This window comes from Rattus norvegicus, chromosome X (genome assembly GCF_036323735.1).
Source record: "Rattus norvegicus strain BN/NHsdMcwi chromosome X, GRCr8, whole genome shotgun sequence".
In the NCBI taxonomy this organism is placed as follows: Eukaryota; Metazoa; Chordata; class Mammalia; order Rodentia; family Muridae; genus Rattus; species Rattus norvegicus.
This window is the reverse complement of record NC_086039.1, coordinates 77763290-77780362: the sequence shown is the minus strand read 5'-3', so window position 1 is coordinate 77780362 and position 17073 is coordinate 77763290. Positions and strand designations below refer to the sequence as shown.

Here is a 17073-nt window from a genome sequence, read left to right as displayed (position 1 = left end):
ACAAACAGACATTTTTTTTTTATTAACTTGAGTATTTCTTATATACATTTCGAATGTTATTCCCTTTTCCGGTTTCCGGGCAAACATCCCCCTCCCCCCTCCCCTTCCTTATGGATGTTCCCCGCCCAACCCTCCCCCCATTGCCGCCCTCCCCCCAACAATCTAGTTCACTGGGGGTTCAGTCTTAGCAGGACCCAGGGCTTCCCCTTCCACAGGTGCTCTTACTAGGATATTCATTGCTACATATGGGGTCAGAGTCCAGGGTCAGTCCATGTATAGTCTTTAGGTAGTGGCTTAGTCCCTGGAAGCTCTGGTTGCTTGGCATTGTTGTACATTTGGGGTCTCGAGCCCCTTCAAGCTCTTCCAGTTCTTTCTCTGATTCCTTCAACAGGGGACCTATTCTCAGTTCAGTGGTTTGCTGCTGGCATTCGCCTCTGTATTTGCTGTATTCTGGCTGTGTCTCTCAGGAGCGATCTACATCCGGCTCCTGTCGGTCTGCACTTCTTTGCTTCATCCATCTTGTCTAATTGGGTGGCTGTATATGTATGGGCCACATGTGGGGCAGGCTCTGAATGGGTGTTCCTTCAGTCTCTGTTTTAATCTTTGCCTCTCCCTTCCCTGCCAAGGGTATTCTTTTTCCTCATTTAAAGAAGGAGTGAAGCATTCACATTTTGATCATCCGTCTTGAGTTTCATTTGTTCTAGGGATCTAGGGTAATTCAAGCATTTGGGCTAATAGCCACTTATCAATGAGTGCATACCATGTATGTCTTTCTGTGATTGGGTTAGCTCACTCAGGATGATATTTTCCAGTTCCAACCATTTGCCTACGAATTTCATAAACTCGTTGTTTTTGATAGCTGAGTAATATTCCATTGTGTAGATGAACCACATTTTTTGTATCCATTCCTCTGTTGAAGGGCATCTGGGTTCTTTCCAGCTTCTGGCTATTATAAATAAGGCTGTAATGAACATAGTGGAGCACGTGTCTCTTTTATATGTTGAGGCATCTTTTGGGTATATGCCCAAGAGAGATATAGCTGGATCCTCAGGCAGTTCAATGTCCAATTTTCTGAGGATCCTCCAGACTGATTTCCAGAATGGTTTTACCAGTCCGCAATCCCACCAACAATGGAGGAGTGTTCCTCTTTCTCCACATCCTCGCCAGCATCTGCTGTCACCTGAGTTTTTGATCTTAGCCATTCTCACTGGTGTGAGGTGAAATCTCAGGGTTGTTTTTATTTGCATTTCCCTTATGACTAAAGATGTTGAACATTTCTTTAGGTGTTTCTCAGCCATTCGGCATTCCTCAGCTGTGAATTGTTTGTTTAACTCTGAACCCCATTTTTAATAGGGTTATTTGTTTCCCTGCGGTCTAACTTCTTGAGTTCTTTGTATATTTTGGATATAAGGCCTCTATCTGTTGTAGGATTGGTAAAGATCTTTTCCCAATCTGTTGGTTGCCGTTTTGTCCTAACCACAGTGTCCTTTGCCTTACAGAAGCTTTGCAGTTTTATGAGATCCCACTTGTCGATTCTTGATCTTAGAGCATAAGCCATTTGTGTTTTGTCCAGGAAATTTTTTCCAGTGCCTATGTGTTCCAGATGCTTCCCTAGTTTTTCTTCTATTAGTTTGAGTGTGTCTGGTTTGATGTGGAGGTCCTTGATCAACTTGGACTTAAGCTTTGTACAGGGTGATAAGCATGGATCAATCTGCATTCTTCTACATGTTGCCCTCCAGTTGAACCAGCACCATTTGCTGAAAATGCTATCTTTTTTCCATTGGATGATTTTGGCTCCTTTGTCAAAAATCAAGTGACCATAGGTGTGTGGGTTCATTTCTGGGTCTTCAATTCTATTCCATTGGTCTATCTGTCTGTCTCTGTACCAATACCATGCAGTTTTTATCACTATTGCTCTGTAATACCGCTTGAGTTCAGGGATAGTGATTCCCCCTGAAGTCCTTTTATTGTTGAGGATAGCTTTAGCTATCCTGGGTTTTTTGTTATTCCAGATGAATTTGCAAATTGTTCTGTCTAACTCTTTGAAGATTTGGATTGGTATTTTGATGGGGATTGCATTGAATCTGTAGATTGCTTTTGGTAAAATGGCCATTTTTACTATATTAATCCTGCCAATCCATGAGCATGGGAGATCTTTCCATCTTCTGAGGTCTTCTTCAATTTCTTTCCTCAGTGTCTTGAAGTTCTTATTGTACAGATCTTTTACTTGCTTGGTTAAAGTCACACCGAGGTACTTTATATTATATGGGTCTATTATGAAGGGTGTCTTTTCCCTAATTTCTTTCTCGGCTTGTTTCTCTTTTGTATAGAGGAAGGCAACTGATTTATTTGAGTTAATTTTATACCCAGCCACTTTGCTGAAGTTGTTTATCAGCTTTAGTAGTTCTCTGGTGGAACTTTTGGGATCACTTAAATATACTATCATGTCATCTGCAAATAGTGATATTTTGACCTCTTCTTTTCCGATCTGTATCCCCTTGATCTCCTTTTGTTGTCTGATTGCTCTGGCTAGAACTTCAAGAACTATATTGAATAAGTAGGGAGAGAGTGGGCAGCCTTGTCTAGTCCCTGATTTTAGTGGGATTGCTTCAAGTTTCTCTCCATTTAGTTTAATGTTAGCAACTGGTTTGCTGTATATGGCTTTTACTATGTTTAGGTATGGGCCTTGAATTCCTATTCTTTCCAGGACTTTTATCATGAAGGGGTGTTGAATTTTGTCAAATGCTTTCTCAGCATCTAATGAAATGATCATGTGGTTCTGTTCTTTCAGTTTGTTTATATAATGGATCACGTTGATGGTTTTCCGTATATTAAACCATCCCTGCATGCCTGGGATGAAGCCTACTTGATCATGGTGGATGATTGTTTTGATGTGCTCTTGAATTCGGTTTGCCAGAATTTTATTGAGTATTTTTGCGTCGATATTCATAAGGGAAATTGGTCTGAAGTTCTCTTTCTTTGTTGTGTCTTTGTGTGGTTTAGGTATAAGAGTAATTGTGGCTTCGTAGAAGGAATTCGGTAGGGCTCCATCTGTTTCAATTTTGTGGAATAGTTTGAATAATATTGGTATGAGGTCTTGTATGAAGGTTTGATAGAATTCTGCACTAAACCCGTCTGGACCTGGGCTCTTTTTGGTTGGGAGACCTTTAATGATTGCTTCTATTTCCTTAGGAGTTATGGGGTTGTTTAACTGGTTTATCTCTTCCTGACTTAACTTCGGTACCTGGTATCTGTCTAGGAAATTTTCCATTTCCTGAAGATTTTCAAATTTTGTTGAATATAGGTTTTTATAGTAAGATCTGATGATTTTTTGAATTTCCTCTGAATCTGTAGTTATGTCTCCCTTTTCATTTCTGATTTTGTTAATTTGGACGCACTCTCTGTGTCCTCTCGTTAGTCTGGCTAAGGGTTTATCTATCTTGTTGATTTTCTCAAAGAACCAACTTTTGGTTCTGTTGATTCTTTCTATGGTCCTTTTTGTTTCTACTTGGTTGATTTCAGCTCTGAGTTTGATTATTTCCTGCCTTCTACTCCTCCTGGGTGTATTTGCTTCTTTTTGTTCTAGAGCTTTTAGGTGTGCTGTCAAGCTGCTGACATATGCTCTTTCCTGTTTCTTTCTGCAGGCACTCAGCGCTATGAGTTTTCCTCTTAGCACAGCTTTCATTGTGTCCCATAAGTTTGGGTATGTTGTACCTTCATTTTCATTAAATTCTAAAAAGTTTTTAATTTCTTTCTTTATTTCTTCCTTGACCAGGTTATCATTGAGTAGAGCATTGTTCAATTTCCACGTATATGTGGGCATTCTTCCCTTACTGTTATTGAAGACCAGTTTTAGGCCGTGGTGGTCTGATAGCACGCATGGGATTATTTCTATCTTTCTGTACCTGTTGAGGCCCGTTTTTTGACCAATTATATGGTCAATTTTGGAGAAAGTACCATGAGGAGCTGAGAAGAAGGTATATCCTTTTGCTTTAGGATAGAATGTTCTATAAATATCCGTTAAGTCCATTTGGCTCATGACTTCTCTTAGTCTGTCGACATCACTGTTTAATTTCTGTTTCCATGATCTGTCCATTGATGAGAGTGGGGTGTTGAAATCTCCCACTATTATTGTGTGAGGTACAATGTGTGTTTTGAGCTTTAGTAAGGTTTCTTTTACGTATGTAGGTGCCCTTGTATTTGGGGCATCGATATTTAGGATTGAGACTTCATCTTGGTGGATTTTTCCTTTGATGAATATGAAGTGTCCTTCCTTATCTTTTTTGATGACTTTTAGTTGGAAATTGATTTTATTTGATATTAGAATGGCTACTCCAGCTTGCTTCTTCTGACCATTTGCTTGGAAAGTTGTTTTCTAGCCTTTCACTCTGAGGTAGTGTCTGTCTTTGTCTCTGAGGTGTGTTTCCTGTAGGCAGCAGAATGCAGGGTCCTCGTTGCGTATCCAGTTTGTTAATCTATGTCTTTTTATTGGGGAGTTGAGGCCATTGATATTGAGAGATATTAAGGAATAGTGATTATTGTTTCCCTTTATATTCATATTTGGATGTGAGGTTATGTTTGTGTGCTTTCATTCTCTTTGTTTTGTTGCCAAGACGATTAGTTTCTTGCTTCTTCTAGGGTATAGCTTGCCTCCTTATGTTGGGCTTTACCATTTATTATCCTTTGTAGTGCTGGATTTGTAGAAAGATATTGTGTAAATTTGGTTTTGTCATGGAATATCTTGGTTTCTCCATCAATGTTAATTGAGAGTTTTGCTGGATACAGTAACCTGGGCTGGCATTTGTGTTCTCTTAGGGTCTGTATGACATCAGTCCAGGATCTTCTGGCCTTCATAGTTTCTGGCGAGAAGTCTGGTGTGATTCTGATAGGTCTGCCTTTATATGTTACTTGACCTTTTTCCCTTACTGCTTTTAATATTCTTTCTTTATTTTGTGCGTTTGGTGTTTTGACAATTATGTGACGGGAGGTGTTTCTTTTCTGGTCCAATCTATTTGGAGTTCTGTAGCTTCTTGTATGCTTATGGGTATCTCTTTCTTTAGGTTAGGGACATTTTCTTCTATGATTTTGTTGAAGATATTTACTGGTCCTTTGAGCTGGGAGTCTTCATTCTCTTCTATACCTATTATCCTTAGGTTTGTTCTTCTCATTGAGTCCTAGATTTCCTGTATGTTTTCGACCAGTAGCTTTTTCTGCTTTACATTATCTTTGACAGTTGAGTCGATGATTTCTATGGAATCTTCTGCTCCTGAGATTCTCTCTTCCATCTCTTGTATTCTGTTGGTGAAGCTCGTATCTAAGGCTCCTTGTCTCTTCTTTTGGTTTTCTATATCCAGGGTTGTTTCCATGTTTTCTTTCTTGATTGCTTCTATTTCCATTTTTAATTCCTTCAACTGTTTGATTGTGTTTTCCTGGAATTCTTTCAGGGATTTTTGTGTCTCCTTTCTATGGGCTTCTACTTGTTTATTTATGTTTTCCTGGAATTCTTTCAGGGATTTTTGCGATTCTTTCAGGCATTTTTGCGATTCCTCTCTGTAGGCTTCTACTTGTTCTCCAAGGGAGTTCTTCATGTCTTTCTTGAAGTCCTCCAGCATCATGATCAAAAATGATTTTGGAACTAGATCTTGCTTTTCTGGTGTGTTTGGATATTCCATGTTTGTTTTGATGGGAAAATTGGGCTCCGATGGTGCCATGTAGTCTTGGTTTCTGTTGCTTGGGTTCCTGCGCTTGCCTCTCGCCATCAGATTATCTCTAGTGTTACTTTGTTCTGCTATTTCTGACAGTGGCTAGACTGTCCTACAAGCCTGTGTGTCAGGAGTGCTGTAGACCTGTTTTCCTCTCTTTCAGTCAGTTATGGGGACAGAGTGTTCTGCTTTCGGGCGTGTAGTTTTTCCTCTCTACAGGTCTTCAGCTGTTCCTGTGGGCCTGTGTCTTGAGTTCACCAGGCAGCTTTCTTGCAGCAGAAAATTTGGTCTTACCTGTGGTCCCGAGGCTCAAGTTCGCTCGTGGGGTGCTGCCCAGGGGCTCTCTGCAGCGGCAGCAACCAGGAAGACCTGTGCCGCCCCTTCCGGGAGCTTCAGTGCACCAGGGTTCCAGATGGTCTTTGGCTTTTTCCTCTGGCGTCCGAGATGTGTGTGCAGGGAGCAGTCTCTTCTGGTTTCCCAGGCTTGTCTGCCTCTCTGAAGGTTTAGCTCTCCCTCCCACGGGATTTGGGTGCAGAGAACTGTTTATCAGGTCTGTTTCTATCAGGTTCCGGAGGTGTCTCAGGCAGGGGTCCTGCCGCTCCTGGGCCCTCCCCCACGGGAGCCCAGAGGCCTTATACAGTTTCCTCTTGGGCCAGGGATGTGGGCAGGGGTGAGCAGTGTTGGTGGTCTCTTCCGCTCTGCAGCCTCAGGAGTGCCCACCTGACCAGGCAGTTGGGTCTGTCTCTCACCAGGTCTGGGAGCAGAGAGCTGCTGCGGGCCGGGATCCGCGGGTGTGGGACTTCCGGTAAACACAGAACGTGCCCGGTCCTAGAGAAATTCTGCTTCCGTGTGTCCCAAGCTCACCAGGCAGCTTTCTTGCAGCAGAAAATTTGGTCTTACCTGTGGTCCCGAGGCTCAAGTTCGCTCGTGGGGTGCTGCCCAGGGGCTCTCTGCAGCGGCAGCAACCAGGAAGACCTGTGCCGCCCCTTCCGGGAGCTTCAGTGCACCAGGGTTCCAGATGGTCTTTGGCTTTTTCCTCTGGCGTCCGAGATGTGTGTGCAGGGAGCAGTCTCTTCTGGTTTCCCAGGCTTGTCTGCCTCTCTGAAGGTTTAGCTCTCCCTCCCACGGGATTTGGGTGCAGAGAACTGTTTATCAGGTCTGTTTCTATCAGGTTCCGGAGGTGTCTCAGGCAGGGGTCCTGCCGCTCCTGGGCCCTCCCCCACGGGAGCCCAGAGGCCTTATACAGTTTCCTCTTGGGCCAGGGATGTGGGCAGGGGTGAGCAGTGTTGGTGGTCTCTTCCGCTCTGCAGCCTCAGGAGTGCCCACCTGACCAGGCAGTTGGGTCTGTCTCTCAGCAGGTCTGGGAGCAGAGAGCTGCTGCGGGCCGGGATCCGCGGGTGTGGGACTTCCGGTAAACACAGAACGTGCCCGGTCCTAGAGAAATTCTGCTTCCGTGTGTCCCAAGCTCACCAGGCAGCTTTCTTGCAGCAGAAAATTTGGTCTTACCTGTGGTCCCGAGGCTCAGGTTCACTCGTGGGGTGCTGCCCAGGGGCTCTCTGCAGCGGCAGCAACCAGGAAGACCTGTGCCACCCCTTCTGGGAGCTTCAGTGCACCAGGGTTCCAGATGGTCTTTGGCTTTTTCCTCTGGCGTCCGAGATGTGTGTGCAGGGAGCAGTCTCTTCTGGTTTCCCAGGCTTGTCTGCCTCTCTGAAGGTTTAGCTCTCCCTCCCACGGGATTTGGGTGCAGAGAACTGTTTATCTGGTCTGTTTCTATCAGGTTCCGGCGGTGTCTCAGGCAGGGGTCCTGCCGCTCCTGGGCCCTCCCCCACGGGAGCCCAGAGGCCTTATACAGTTTCCTCTTGGGCCAGGGATGTGGGCAGGGGTGAGCAGTGTTGGTGGTCTCTTCCGCTCTGCAGCCTCAGGAGTGCCCACCTGACCAGGCGGTTGGGTCTCTCTCTCACCGGGTCTGGGAGCAGAGAGCTCCAGACAAATGTTTTAATAAAGATTCGACAATGCGCAGAAAGGGGCGTGCAGAAAATAGTTAAATTTTAATATATGATATTTGAAAATACTGTAAAGAATGCATTTGCTTCATCCAATTATGTGAAGGAGTTTAATGAGTGACAGGGAGATAGTTGCCTAATAGAAAGATAACAGGCAGGTTTTACTTATAGGTAATGAACTCCAGTCACTAGTCTGCATTAACAATGGATGAAGAGATAATTATTAAATGAACCAGGCCTGCAATCTAAAAAGTTATGCTTCTTTTTCTTCCCTATACCAGTGAACCAAAGTTTAGTTTTGCCTTAGAATTTGGATGAAGCCATTTTTTTAATTGGATGCTATCATTAGGTTCGTTTTTTTTAAAACTATTTATTGTGTTTTGTGTTTCTAAGTGCATGAGTTCTCAATCTTTTTTTTTCTTTTTCTTTTTTTTTTTTTCGGAGCTGGGGACCGAACCCAGGGCCTTGTGCTTGCTAGGCAAGCGCTCTACCACTGAGCTAAATCCCCAACCCGCTCAATCTTTATTAAGAAGTCTATAGTCATTAGTGCTTTCTACACACTTAGTTACCTTGCTTGAAGCCAACAGCATTGCTTCCAGGGTTTATTCAGACTCCAGCCTTTTACTTTGTTACCTCTTAGCCCAAAGCTCCATAGCTTATGTGTACTCTTGCCTCGGCTCTTGACAAATCAGGCAAGTGTCTAGCCCATTCCTGGAATACAATTTAGCTCTTCTAGTCCAGCCTGTGTGCTTTACCACCTGACACTCCTCATCCTGAATAAACAGTTCAGTGGCCTATTGGCTTTGTCATTGTTTGCTTGCCTGGGAAGGAAAGATTTTTAATAGCTTCTACTGACGCAAAACGGAGCTGCCCCTGACTTCCTACACCACCAGACAAAGCTGATGGATACATCTCCCTTTGCAGTCCGTGAAGTGCAGATATGGCAAGCAGCTGGAATCGAAGATGAAGGACAGATTAGAGGAACTGAAGAACCACATTAACCACGGAACAGTCTCTTTGGAGTTGGATGACACCTTGATGTTTGACAACCATGCTTTTGAAAAGACTGAAACAAATACCATAGAAGAGTTTTTACAGGAAGTGGCTGAGCTGTCTCTGGCACTGACAGAGTTAGAAGGACTATCTCAGTTAATAGACAAGAAGCAGCAAGGTGTCCTGTGTTGTACCACAGAGGAGAGTGTGTTCAAGGAGAAGAACGAACTGAACATCATAAAGGCCTCCTTTGCTAGCCAAGCCCGACTCATCCAGCCTCAGCTGAGCACCATCCAGCATGAGTTGGCCACAGATTGTAAGTACTGGCGGGCTGAGCACCGCATTCGTCAGAGTCAGCTCTCTTTTCTCCTTAGTCACTACCGTGGCATCATCAGCCACCACTATGTCTGTGAGACTCAGAATATGGTCAGGCTGAAGGAGAAGATGGTGAGACAGGCTGACCTAGCTGGGGTGAAGCTCCAGGAAGAGGACCTGGAAAAACTGGTGGCTAACCCTGTGCCTCCTCAAATTGTCGGTCGTGATCTAGATGTTTTGAAGGCTAAGCAGGGTCTGGCTTTGGCTGAAGTACGTAACCAGCAGCTGCTGGAACTGGAGTGCCAGATCAGCGAATTGCGTACCATCTTCTTCCAAGTAGAAACATTCATTTCAGGACAGCAAGAGTTGCTGGATAGCATTGAGTACAACATTTTGCGCACCCAGGACTATGTTGAACAGTCAAATGAGACAGTGAAGAAAGCCCTTAAATACAAGCGTCAATCACGATTTTTGATGGTGATATCAACTGTTGCAGGTCTTTGTGCTTGTTGTACTTGCTTGTCCTGTATCACTGGGCCTTTACACTGATCAGGAAATATGTGTTCTGGTGTAGTGAATAACGCTGAAGTAAAAAGGTATTGTTTTGGTACGAAACTTTAAGATTGGCATTGCAAATAAATGGTTGGCAACATCTGTGCTGACCAATCTAGTGTGATTTGTCTGTTTCCTCAAAGCTAGCAAGCAATAAACAGACTATTTGACTGTGTTTTACCCATTGTTGTGCAATGTGTTACATTAAAAAAACTGTTTAAGTCTGGCTGCCTTTGGCAGACACCGTTGCTCAGGAGTTAATGTTTTCTTCCTTTTCTTTTATAGCTGTTTGCTTTAGGTTCCAGAATGATTAGTGCTTTATGAAAATATGTATATTCATTTCTAAGGGAATGGCAAACCAAAAAAATGGGGCATATTTCAATGACTTACTTTCTATTGCTGTCATTAAAACACCATAGGCAAGGCAACTTATAAAGCATTTACTTTAATTTGTAGCCAGTGGCTTCAGAGGGCTAAAGCCATGACCATCATAGTCATCAAGGTAGGGCACATGACAGCATGCAGATAGGGAGGCATGGGACTGAAGCGGTTGTTGAGAACTCACATCTAGAGAAACTACTGTATGGCAGGAAGAGCTAACTGGGAATGGCTGGATTTTTCAAACCTCAAAGTCCACTCTCAGTGACACACCATCTCTAACATGGCCACACCTCTTCCAACATGGCCACACCTCCTACTCCTTCCCAAACTGTTTCACTAAATGGGAACCAAGTGCTTAAATATATGACTCTATGGGGATCATTCTCACTCAACTCCCATATACACTAAAACTTCAATATAGCAAACCAGGTGTGCCAGATGGTAAGGTGGGATGCACAGGATGCCAGGAAGAGGGAGATTGCAAAAATTGGTTAAAGGAGTATCAAAAACTTGAATTGAGAGAATTGATGATGGTGGGCAGGATGTTGAGGAAAACTCCAGAAAAGCAAAGCTCAAGATTATTTGAATGTTCTGTGTAAAGATAAAAAACAAACAAATAAACAAACAAACAAACGAACAAAACCCCCCCAAAACCCCAGAAATACCAAAAGCAGAAATGATGCTTGATTTGGAGCCTACCCAGTATCCTTAGCTCTACTGCCATCATAGTATTTTATTCTGGGGAGAAAATTCCCTAGTTTGTCTTTCCTGAAGGTTATCATATACTAGTAAGTAAAAACAAATGCTAATAGTATGTATGGAAGAAAATATGGAGTTCTAGACCAGAGGACTTTCTGTGATGGTAGATAGAAGTGGGCCGTGATTAAAGGAATTCATGCTCCATGGTCAGCATAAGGTTTAAGAATACTCTGCTTCATTTACTCAAGAGTGACTCAGGACCATGCATGAAATATCAAACAAGTCAGAAATTCTTTCTGATTTAAATAAATGATTTATACATTGAAAAGAGTTGATTTTTGTTTTCTAAGAAGCATTTCTTTATAATAGTTTCTAAAGAGAAAACAAACTTGTGTATTTGTAGCTTCCTGATTCAGGAGCAGGAACACCTATAATCAGAGCTTCCTTTTCTCTGAACTCCTGCATGACCTTTTAAAAATGTTACCAATCAGGAGAGTGTTGGCATCAGTGTTTTTTATTAGTTCAGTTAATGTCACTCATGTCTCACAAAGAAACTCATTTCAAAGGCAAAGGTTCTGATCAAATTAGAATAGTTTCAGCAATCCTTGTAAACACTAAAAATTAAATGGTGTATGAATTCAATGTGTATGAGTCTCTTTAAAGGATCATAAATATCTTTGGACAGACACGGTACAGTTTTGCAATACTTGTTGTAATACATCGTGCACTTGCTGGCAGGTGCCTGCCATTCAATTTTTAAAAATTGGAGCTGACTAATTAATTTTCTCCTAAATAATGAAGGTAAGCTTTCCAAAAATAACTCCAATCTTCCTTGTTGCTATTGTCCTAGACAAACTCTACCATCAGAAATATCAAGAAGCTGATGTTCACATATGTACACATTATTTGCACTAGAATGAATATTTTTAAAATTCATTATAATATGTTTACTTGCATTGTGTGTGTGCATTTAGCCGTGAAACATGAAGGAATTAATGAGATGATAATTAGTTAGCATGCTAAGTGTCATTTTTTCTTGTGGAGTTCTTGTTGATGAGCTTTTCCACTTATTTCCTTCTGAATACCTGTATGCTTTCATGCTTCTTACTATTATATCAGGGAGGATTATTGCTCTTTATTTATCCTGCCACTGACCTTGAGAATCAGCAGTGATGGATGAGATTTCTCTGTTTCTCAGAACCATAATTTCCCATTATTTCTGAAAATACTGTTACAGACTGTCTTAGTTAGGGTTTTATTGCTGTGAAGAGACACCATGACCAATGTAAGTTTTATAAAGAACAACATTTAATTGGGCCTGGCTTACAGGCTCAGTCCATCATCATCAAGGTGGGAACTTGGCAGCATCCAGGCAGGCATGGTGCGGGAGGAGCTGAGTTCTACATTTTCACCGGAAGGAAGCCGGGAACAGACTGAGCATTCGCAGGCAGCTAGGAGGAGGGTCTCCAAGCCCATCCCAATAGTGATACACTTCCTCTATCAAGGCCACACCCTCTAATAGGACCACTCTCTGGGCCAAGAAAATGCAAACCATCACACAGACCATTACAGTTACCACAAGGTTTTTAATTTCAGGGGGAAAAATGTGACCAGTATGTGAGTGTTTGTGCTTTGGGAGAGGGCCGTGGTGAAAGAGGGCTTTGGAAGATAAGGACCTAGGAGTGATTGCACACTTAAAGTAACAGAGTATAGGGATATTTTATGTGTGTACTATAATGTACAGGAAAATATCACAAATTTGTGATTTGACATATAGCAACGTGTCCTGTTTTTTTAATTTATTTTTACACTCCAGATTTTACTCCCCACTGAGAGTTCCACATCCCACATCTCCTCCTTCACTCCCATACCCCTCCTCCTGACTCCACAAGGATGTCCCTACCCCACCTACCGCAACAGACCAAACTTCCTGGGGCCTCCAGTCTCTTGAGGGTTAGGTACATCTTCTCTAACTGAGCGCAACCCAGCAGTCCTCTGCTATATATGTGTTGGGGGCCTCATATCAGCTGGTGTATGCTGCCTGGTTGGTGGTCCAGTATTTGAGAGATCTCAGGGATCCAGGTTAATTGAGATTGCTGGTCCTCCTATAGGGTTGCCCTCCTTAGCTTCTTTCAGCTTTTCCCTAATTCAACCAGAGGGGTCAGCAGCTTCTATTCATTGGTTGGGTGCACATGTCTGCATCTAACTCAGCTCCTTGTTGGGATTTTCTGAGGACAGTCATGATAGGTCCCTTTTTGTGAACACCCCATAGCTTCAGTAATGGTGTCAGGTCTTGAAGTCTCCCCTTGTGCTGGATCCCACTTTGGGCCTGTCACTGAACCTTCTTTTCCTCAGGTTCTTCTCCATTTCCATCCCTGCATTTCCTTCAGATAGGAAGAATTATGGGTCAGAGCTTTGGTTGTGGGATAGCAACCCCATCCCTCACTTGATGCCCTGTCTTCCTGCTGGAGGTGGATTCAATAAGTTCCATCTCTCCACTGTAGGGCCTTTCATCTAGGGTTTCCTCCACTTTGAGTCCTGAGAATCTCTCACTTCCCAGGTCTCTGGTATATTCTAAAGGGTCCTCCCAACTTCCTTCCTCCCAAGGTTGCCTGTTTTCATTTTTTTTGTGGCCCTCAGGGCTTCAGTCCCAGATTATGTTCCCCTCTCCCCCTCCCCCCCATTCCCTTTCCCTCCCCCTCCCCCTTGTGGTTGCTTTCTTCTCTCTTCCAAGGGGGACTGAGGCTTCCTCACTTGGGCCCTTCAGCTTATTGATCTTTTTGAGTTCTGTGGAAGGTATTTTGGGTATCCTGTACTTTTTGGGGAGGGGGGGGCTAAGTGAGAACATTCCATGCATGTCCTTCAGGGTCTGAGTTACCTCACTCAGAATGACATTTTCTAGTTCCATCCATTTTCCTGCAAAACTCAGGATGTCCTCATCTTAATAGTTGAGTAATATTCCATCATGTAAATGAGCCACATTTTCTGTATCCATTCTTCTGTCATGGGACATCTTGGTTGTTTCCAGTTTCTGGCTTTCACAAATTAGGCCGCTATGAACATAGTGGAACATGTCCTCCGGGGCATGGTGGGGCATCTTTGGAATATACTCCCTAGAGTGGTATTTATGGGTCTTTAGGTAGGTCTATTTCCAGTTTTCTGAGGAACCTCCAAATTGATTTTCAGAGTGGTTGCACCAGTTTGTAATCTCAACAGCAATGGAGGAGTGTTCCTCTTTCTCCACATCCTCGCCAACATGTGTTGCCACCTGAGGTTTTGATCTTAGCCATTCTGACTGTTGTCAGGGTGATTTTGATTTGCACTTCTCTGATCACTAAGGACTTTTGAACATCTCTTTAGGTGCTTCTCAGCCATTTGAGATTCCTCTATTGTGAATTGTCTGCTTAGTTCTATACCCCAATTTTTGATTGGGTTGTTTGGTTTTTTTGGTGGTAAGCTTCTTGAGTCCTTTATATATTTTGGATATTAGCCCTCTATTAGATGTGGGGATAGTGAAGATTTTTTCCCAATCTGTAGGGCGCCATTTTGTCCAATTGACTATGTCCTTTACCTTACAGAAGCTTCCCAATTTTATGAGGTTCCATTTATCAATTCTTTTTTTTCTTTTTTTCTTTTTTTTTTGGAGCTGGGGACCGAACCCAGGACCTTGTGCTCGCTAGGCAAGCGCTCTACCGCTGAGCTAAATCCCCAACCCCCCCCCCCCCATTTATCAATTCTTGATCTTAGAACACGAGCCATTGGAGTTCTGCTTAGGAAATTTTTGCCTGTACCAATGAATTGAAGGCTCTTTCCCACTTTCTCTTCAATTAGATTCTGTTATAGTTATGTGTTTTGAAGATAATATCATTCACATTTCATAGATGAGTGAGTCGGTATCAAATGAGAAATATAAGCTGTCCTACATATTATTCCTGTCTAATTTTACTTAATGTATTTTTTATAGCATTGAACCACATAGGGTGCAAATTTTAGTAAAAAAGATTCTTCTGTACCTGGCCAATTCTACTGGATGTAAGAAAACATTTGACCTAAATTGGCCATATAAAACACACAGCTTGAATTCACAAACTACCATTTTCTCTTTCTTTTTCTCCTTTCTCTTTTTCTCTCTCTTAGTTTGTTTCTTTCCTTTCTTTCTGTCTGTCTTTGCTTTTTCAAGACAGGGTGTCTCTGTGTAGCCCTGGTCATTCTGGAACTCATTCTATACATCAGGCTTGCCTCAAATTCAGAGATCTGCCTCCCTCTGCCTCCCCATCTTCTGTGCTGGGATTAAAGGTGTGTGCCACCAACTGCCAGACCACAAATTGCCATATTCACAAATGAGTTTCTCTAAAGGCATTCAGATATCTGATCAAAGTAATTAGTGATGACAAATATAGCATGTGGTACCTTAATTCTCAGCAAACAGAAGCCTGGATTTGTACTTAAAGCATGAAAGCTGAGTCTCATCAGGCTTTGCTCATGCTGCTTAGAACTGAGTTGGTTTTTTCTTTGCTCAATTAGCACTAAATTAATCACATTTGATTTAGAAGTCCCAAGATGGAAGCAACATAAAATGAGTAGCCAATTCTTGTGGGAATGACTAAGGAAGGATTACATGTCAGTATTTGTGAACACAGTGATAGGAATAAGAATAATTTTGCAAGATCTTATATAATTGTGAGGGTTTGGGGAGAAGGTCTGAGACAGTTAATCAATGGAATTAACACTACAGTGGAAATAATGTCCTAGATTCTTTCTCTCTGTTACTTTCTTATCTGTGGAATGAAGGCATTATTGGAGATGATTACCAAGATCATTCCTAGCATATCTAACATTTTTCTCCATTATTGCTCCAAGAAGAGCATCCTCAAACAATTTTAAAAGACTTTGTATGTATACTTTATAATCAGGCTCTGTGGATGAATTTTGGGTTAGAGCAGTACTGAAAGTCTTGCAAAAACATTTTAAAATTTGAAAATACTTGGCATCTCAAAAAATATTTCACATTATTATCTGAATTCAAGAATGATTAGTGAATAAGAAGCTTTTTTTGTTTGATGCAATCCTATTTGCCCATTCTTGATATAATTTTCTGAGAGCTTAGAGTCCTTCTCAGAAAGTCCATGCTTATGTTTATTTACATTGAAGAGTTTTACCTATTACCCTCTGCCAGTTCAGAGTCTCAGGTCTCGAATTTGTTACAATTTGAATTGCTTTTTTGGGTACAGTTTGAGAAACATGTATATAATTTCTTTCCTTTTTCAAATGGCTCTAGCTCTCTAGTCTGTTGATATTGAGCTCTAGCATGCTATCCTTTGAAAAGGCGATCTGTTCTCCAATTGGTTTTTTGAGATCTGGTAAAAAACTACACGGCAGTGGCAGGTATGGTTGAGCTTGCCTGTGATCTTAGAATTTGAAGAGTGACGACTAGAGGGTCAGAAGGTTAAGGCTAGCCTGATCTACATAGTACTCTGCTTTAAAAATGCCCCAAATTAAGGTGTCTGTAGATGTTAATTTTCTTTCTGGATTTGTAAGTATATTCCTTTCATCTATATATCTGCCACTCTTTGTTTATGATCCTGGTACTAAAATATAACTGAGATTATATGTTGTGATACTGCCAACATTTCTTTCTACTTAGAATCATTTTGGCTATTTAGATAATTTTTGCCTCAATGTGGATTTTAGGAATTTTTTCTAGTTCTTCAATAAATGTCTTTGAAATTTTAACATTGTATTGAGCCTTTTGATTAATTTCAGTACAGTTATCTTCACAATGTTACTGCTATGATCATGAGAGGGATATCTATATTCCAGTATCTTCATTTTTTTTTAATGTTAAAGACTCCATTGTAGAAATCGTTCACCTCTTTAGTTAGGTCTATTTGCAGGCACTATAAGGCTTATGTGCTACTGGCTACAGAACTCAGGGCTGTGTAGATGCTGCACTTTACCATTAAGCTGCATCTCCAACTGCTAGCTACTGTGGATAGAGTTGTTTTTATGTTTTCTTTCTTAGAAAATTTATTTTCACTATTCTACTAATTTTTGCATATTGATTTTTATTACCTACTTTGCCTCATTTAAACTGGTTAGGACTTGACCTGACTGAGGTGGAAAAAGAAGGCAGAAAGAATACATGCACAGGTATAGGGACAGAAAAGACAGGCTCTGCCTACTCTGAGGAGCATTACGCAGTGAACAAGAACCTCAGCATGCTTCTTATGTACAGCACAGGGGTGGGCACTGGCTTGTCTGGGTGAGAGGTCTCTGTAGGCAGACAGTCTTAGGTTTCAGTCATCTGGGAGGAAGAAGGTGCCATTGCTAGTTTTGGCACACAGATCAATCCTCTGTAACTCAGCAGCTCTTTTTACATTCACTCAAGGCTTCTTCCACTCACACACTATTACTTTGCTGAAGTTTCC

The 17073-nt window shown here is 42.1% G+C and overlaps 1 protein-coding gene across 1 annotated transcript; it reads left to right on the top strand.

Annotated features, from left to right (window-relative positions):
• Positions 1-8668: 8668 nt before the first annotated feature.
• On the top strand, positions 8669-9562 carry LOC103690878 (syntaxin-3-like). Its single transcript, XM_008773369.1, has one exon. It carries the CDS (start codon positions 8669-8671, stop codon positions 9560-9562), a length of 894 nt encoding a protein of 297 aa, XP_008771591.1.
• The last annotated feature ends 7511 nt before the right edge of the window (positions 9563-17073 follow it).

What these genes read in the sequence shown, in the direction of transcription:
- LOC103690878 (XM_008773369.1), top strand. Translation starts at nt 8,669, where the DNA reads ATGAAGGACAGATTAGAGGAACTGAAGAACCACATTAACCACGGAACA.